Genomic DNA, 6,474 nt, shown 5'->3' on the forward strand with positions numbered 1-6,474 from the left:
CCTGGTAAATCTTTTCTGTACTCTCTCCAAAGCCTCCATGTCCTTCTGGAAGTGTGGTGACCAGAACTGGACGCAGTATTCCAAGTGTGGCCGAACCGACGTTCTATATAGCTGCAACATCATTTGCCAACTTTTATACTCTATGCCCCATCCAATAAAGGCAAGCATGCCATATGCCTTCTTCACCACCCTCTCCACCTGTGCTCCCACCTTTAAGGATCTGTGGACTTGCACACCCAGGTCCCTGTGTGTCTATACTCCTGATGGTTCTGCCATTTATTGTATAGCTCCTCACTACATTAGATCTACTGAAATGCAACACTTTGCATTTATCTGGATTAAATTCCATCTGCCATTTCTCTGCCCAATTTTCCAGCCTATCGACATCCTGCTTATTCTCTCACCATGTTCATCACTATCCCGAAGTCCAGCAATCTTTGTGTCCTCCACAAACTTTGATCACACCAGCTACATCTTCTTCCAAATCATTTGTATATATCACAAACAGCAGAGGTCCCAGTACAGAGCCCTGCAGAACACCACTAGTCACAGACCTCCAGCTAGAAAAAGACCCCTCCACCGCTACCATCTGTCTTCTATGGCCATTGTGAGACTTCTTACAGAGTCCTACACAGCCCAGGTCTGACAGCACCTGGAGCAGTGTGAGCAGTTCTGAAGGGTGTATTTGCTGTCTCAGGTATATTAGGGAAAGAACGGTGGCACAGCGGTTAGCACTGCCGTCTCACAGTGCCAGAGACCTGGGTTCAGTTCCAGCCTCGGGTCACTGTTTTTGTGGAGCTTGCACATTCTCTGCGAGGGTTTCCTTTGGATGCTCCGGTTTCCTCCCACGGATTGGACATGGTAAATTGACCCTTAGGGTCAAGGGGATTAGCAGATGTGGAGTTATGAGGATAAGGCCTGGGTGGGACTGTGGTCAGTGTAGACTCGATGGGCTGAATTGCCTCCTTCTGCACTGTAGGGATTCAAAGATTGTACGGATTTGATGATGAGATGCTGGAGTGCAGAGACACCCGAGTTATACTCAGATCGCAAGGAGAGAGGCAGTATTCCCCGGAGTTAAGAAGCTGAAGAGATTATAGGATGGAAACAGGTGGAGTAGATGGAGAGAAATTATTTCCACTGGTTGGGGAGGCTAGGGTAAAATTGAGCGTTAAATTCAGAAAGTGGGAGAGTCCAAGTTTCAAACTCGTTCCCACAAATTTTCAACCTGAAGCTGAAGAGGTGTGAGCAAATGTGCAATGAGGTCACAGAACAAGCACAATTTCACTGACTGCTGGAACATGTTAGATGGGCTGAGTGGCCTCCTCCTGTGTGTGCAACGTTCCATTATGAATTTGGACCTGACATCTTAACATTTAGATTCACAATTAGCAGTGCTACCACCAAGTCACTTCTCACACCGTACTATCACCAACAGGACACATCAGCTGTCAGAATAAGAAATGGGACTGATCCTTCGTTAAAATATCCTTTATCGTCACAGTACTGATGACAGGTTGGCACGGAGGGTTTGGACCACCTACACAAGAGGAGGAGGGGAAAACGACAAAAGGGCAATACAGAGACAGATTCATGGCAATGTGTGTGAAAGACGACTTGCATATTTCTCATAGCTAACAGACTGATTTGGTGTATCGTTGATGCAGTCGGCACTCATTGAAGGGAGATTTGACCAGTGATGGGACTGCTGTGGTAGAAAGATCAGCTAAAAGGCGAACTGTTCTCTCTCACTGCTCTGAACTTGCGCAAGAAACAATTCTGAGGTGAATTTACGATTTGTACAAAACACTGACATTCAGTTAAGAATATTCAATAAAAAAAATGGCTTTAGGTTTTCACAATAATCATCACACAAATCTCTCCTCCTCCCTCACAGTACATACATTCAGAAAATAACATGGACATATTATCTCAATGCTTTTTATAAAGTCTAACACACTGGGTGTAAATCTACCCAAAAATCCATTTTTAACCTGCACCTTAAAACAAAGCAAGATAAAGCAATCTGTAAAGTTTCCCAATGATCAAATAATTGGTTTCTAACTGACGAGATGGAGTTTAGTCTTCCAATGCTTGCATCAATTTTGTCCTCTGTTGGTTGGATGTGTTTGACATTCTAGCTTTGGATTTGCAAAGCCACACCATCAAACATACAATTTGCTGCCACTTAGACACTGCACCCTACCTCCGTGAAGCCAAACCCCAGAAAATTGCTTCCAAGACGGGATTCAGCAGCAAACACTGACAATATATTCACGCAAGGATGAAGAAAACGTGACTTTCTGTCAGGCGGCACTGTTAGAGAAACCAGCCATCAGATTGAGGCAGCTATTGCAAAGACCCAGCTGATTATCAGACCTCAAATCTCCCTTGCAAGACCGAGGGAGAGCTGCAGCGCTGGAGGAGCAAGATGCCAATCTGATGTCAAAGATCCCATTGCCATATTCGGAGAGGAGCGAATATCGCCCCTTATCCTCTTCCAACAGTCATCCATCACCAATGTTACCACAACATAAATCAATAGGCCATTGTGGGAGCTTGCTGTGCCACAAATTTACAACTTCAATTCCTCAAATTAAAACTGTGATCACGCTTGGAAAAGTTATGATTTGTGAATGGATATTTATGGGGAATTTTGAAAGGCAATTCAATCACAGCTACAACATTTGATTAGGTTATCACGTATTAGGATACAGTGAGAAGTATTATTTCTTGCACGCTATAGAAAACGTACGTTCATAGAGAAGGAAACAAGCAAGTGCGGAATGTAGTGTTACAGTCATAGCTAGTGTGTAGAGAAAGATCAACTTAATGCAGGGAAAAAGCTGTTCTTGAGTCGGTTGGTGTGTGACCTCAGACTTTTGTATCTTTTTCCCAACGGAAGAAGGTGGAAGAGAAAATGTCCGGGGTGAATAGGGTCCTTAAAGCTGGCTACTTTGCTGAGACAGTGGGAAGTGTAGACAGAGTCAATGGATGGGAAGCTGGTTTGCCTGATGGACTGGGCTACATTCACAGCCTTTTGCAGTTTCTTGTGGTCATGGGAAACAAAACATAGGAACTTGAAGCAGATTCATTAGTCACATTCACAACCGCTGTCTGTGAATTTATGACAGTAAAAATCCAAACAATGAAAGCTTCAGACAAGTGTGGTACACCTGGTAAGGGACGCCTCACAGGTTGTGACTTGTCACTTGGAATTCTACATCCTACTGCTGCTTTACAATATCACTCCCTCCCTCTCCCCAGGTGATAAACACCAATGCTCCAGTTAAAGAGAGTGACAGAACAGGAAAGAACAAACATGAGATCGTGTCTCCTTTGGCAATGAGTGGGAGAAACGAGCCTCAGCATGAGTTGACCGTCCTGGTGTGAGAATGAGAAGGTTCATGACAATCTGCTGCATTTTACAATCATTCACTTTCCAATCACTGATTTGGAGAGGCAGAGACAAGGTCTTTGGAGTAGATGGAATCCCAGTTGATATTCTGGAGCACAGCGGCTGTACAATCTCAATTCCCTCACCTGCGAAAAGGAGTGCGTGTCAGAGCATCTCAGGGATGTTGTGTTTGTGACTATATTCGAATAAGGGAGACAGATCGGACTGTACCAAACAGAGGAGGAGTCTCCCGCTGTTGGGGAGGTGCCACCTGAGTCTGACCAAAGAGAGGCAGTAGCACAGGCCCAGTCTTCACTGAGCCGCAATCCCAGAAAATACAAACAGCCAACCGCTGAACACTATCTTTCTGACCTCACCAAAGCCTCTGGCTCTGTGAAAAGTGAATGGTTATGGAGGAACTGCCTCAAATGTGCCCATCACTTTCTCAAACTGGTCACCATCCTCTGTCCACTCCACCACCATGTGCAAGCTGTGACCTCCTGGTTCATTCAGAGAGGTGTACGAGTAAACGGGGCTGATGAAAACTGCCAGGGAAACGGGCACTATTCGCTGTATTTTGGAAATGTCCTCTTGATGGAGACAGACACAGACAACGAGGTTCATCATCACCTCCAACTTACCAGGTTAGTCTTCAGCTGACAGAGGAAAAGAATATTTGAGGACCAGGGTGTCAAACCTGAGGTGAAGATCATGCTTTACCGGAGCCCCCTTCGCTCCTGTATAACTCTGACAACCAACAGCAGACATCTCAGAGCGCTGGAGAAGCACCACTTGCACAGCCTTCACAAGATCTTCCAAATCCTGTGCATCCAACAGCAGCGCTCCCTCTCTCAAAACAACATGGCCGGCATCAAGATGCAAATCACACAAAATGTCTCATGATTGTACACCCTGCTATCAGGCTCCTCAAGTAACTGTTGCACTGGGAACTCTGTCATGGCAGGAGACTCCCAGGAGCGAAGTAGATAAACTTCAGGGAGGTCCTCAAAGCATCCCTAATAGTGTCAAACACACTCACTGACTCATGGAAGTCTCGAGCTTTGTGGCTGGCCAAAATGGAAGGTTCATTTCGGAAGGTGCTGAACAGAGAGACATTTCGTCTGAGCACAATGCTGAAAGCGAGGTGTCAAGGACAGTGCTGAGGGCAAGATGTCAAAGATAGTGCTGAGGGCGAGATGTCGGGGCACAGTGCCCAGACCTCCAGAATGGCTCAAATACCAAGACCTTGAAACATCATCTACCCGACATGTGGCAGAGTCTTCTGACCATCATACTCTGGACTCTGAACCCAGCGTAACTGAAGCAAGTCGAACTCAACCCCAAAAGACTGCCAAAGAATCCACTTTCTGCACAGAAAGAGAGAGATGGTCTATCCTGACCAAAGCTTTTTTGCAAAACAGTTGTGACTGTTTCTGAGCCAAGAACAAGTTAAAATTCACTTCGTTCCCTCCCTGTTAACTTGGCTGAACACAGTAAGAAGTCTCACAACACCAGGTTAAAGTCCAACAGGTTTATTTGGCAGCACAAGCTTTTGGAGCCTCAAGCTCCTTCTTCAGGTGAGTGAGGACTTGTGTTCGCAAACAGGGCACATGAAGACAAACTCAATTTTAAATTGGATTGTCTGCCCTGTCACAAAGCTGTCTCCTTTGTCCTCCTGAAATCAGATATTAATCTCCTCACGAGTTTGGTGTCATCTGAAAATACTGAAATTATGTCCTGTGTACCTCAATCAGTCCATGTAATTAACATGCATCAAAAACACACAGTGGCCCTCACACTGGCCCCTGGAAAAGTCCTCCATACACTGGCTACCAATCTAAAAACAAGTGTTCACCAAGGCTTTCTGTCCTTTGACTGACTTCTTACCATTTGCCCCTATATTTTTAATTTTTCAGGCAAATCTACTACGTTGTACTTGTCAAACACCTTTTGAAAATCCAGACACATCACCCACTCAGCGCTCATCAAACCACTCTGTTACTTAGCAGAATACTTAATTGTTATAAACAAATCAGAGAACATTGAGAGAGCTTAAATCTGCAACTTACCATGTACTCCACTATCTTGTCATGTAGGATGGAGTCAGAGTCCATTATTCAGAAGCTCAGAAAGAGCAAGGGAGAGAAAGGTGGCTGCCCTCTTGAATGTAACTCCCTCTGCAAACAGGAGGAAGAGGAGGCAGCCACCACCTCTCCTTCATCAACAAAACCTCTTTCAGTCTCTCCTTCAGCTCCAAATGGGCAGCTTTCAAATTAAATGAACAGTGAAAAGCAGACTCTGCTGGGATTGAGCTTGGGATATAGCCTCCTGTTTCCCCCCTCCCTCCCTTGCCTGTCACTCCTTCAGCTTCATTGGGAAATATCCTCAAATCAGTCTCTGGGATTAAATCTCTGGATTCTCTGTCTTCTCCCTCCCTGTGTGTCTGCCCCTCTCTCTCTCTGTTGCTATGAAGGCCTTCAGCTTCCCCCTGCTGGATTTTCACTCAAAGGCTACTGGCTGTGTGTCCCTCTGCTGCTTGTCTCCCCCCTCTCTCTCTCTCTATCCTGCTGATCCCTGTCTCTGGGTATATTATCCCTCTCTCCCTCGCTCTGGGTATTTTCTCTCACTCTCTCTGTGGCTATGTCTGTTCTCCCTGTCTCTGGGTATATAATCTCCCTCTCCCTGTGGGTATATATTCTCCCCCTCTCTCTCTCCCTCCCTGTCTCTGTATCTATACTCTCTCCTTCTCCCTCTCTCTCCTTCCTCTTTCTGGATTATATTGTACCTCTCCCTGTCTCTATATCTATCCTCTCCCTCTCTCTGGGAGATATTATAATATCTCCCTCTCTCTGGATTATATTCCTCTCTGTCTGTTTCTAGATCTATTCTCCCCCTCTCTCTCTGGGTTATATTATAATCTCTCCCCCTCTCTCTCTGGGTTATATCCCCCTCTCTCTCTGGGTTATATCCCCCCCTCTCTCTCTGGGTTATATCCCCCCCTTCTCTGTCTCTATATCTCTATCTCCCTCCCTCTCTCTGGGTATCTTATCTCCCTGGCTGTCTCTATCTCCCTCTCT

The 6,474-nt window shown here is 45.6% G+C and overlaps 1 protein-coding gene across 2 annotated transcripts in view; it reads right to left on the reverse strand.

Moving 5' to 3' along the window:
* LOC145361309 (F-box/WD repeat-containing protein 1A) overlaps window positions 1-6,346 on the reverse strand; it is a 33,906-nt gene extending 27,560 nt beyond the window's left edge. For both annotated transcript variants that reach the window (XM_080216964.1, XM_080216963.1), the window contains exon 1: window positions 5,467-6,346. In XM_080216964.1, coding sequence (XP_080073090.1) covers window positions 5,467-5,511 — 45 coding nt within the window. In that variant the 5' untranslated portion in view covers window positions 5,512-6,346. The remainder of the gene's footprint in view (window positions 1-5,466) is intronic.
* Between the last annotated feature and the right edge of the window lie 128 nt (window positions 6,347-6,474).

Source organism: Carcharhinus amblyrhynchos, chromosome 34 (assembly GCF_965287045.1).
Source record: "Carcharhinus amblyrhynchos chromosome 34, sCarAmb.v2.hapA, whole genome shotgun sequence".
NCBI classification, from domain to species: Eukaryota; Metazoa; Chordata; class Chondrichthyes; order Carcharhiniformes; family Carcharhinidae; genus Carcharhinus; species Carcharhinus amblyrhynchos.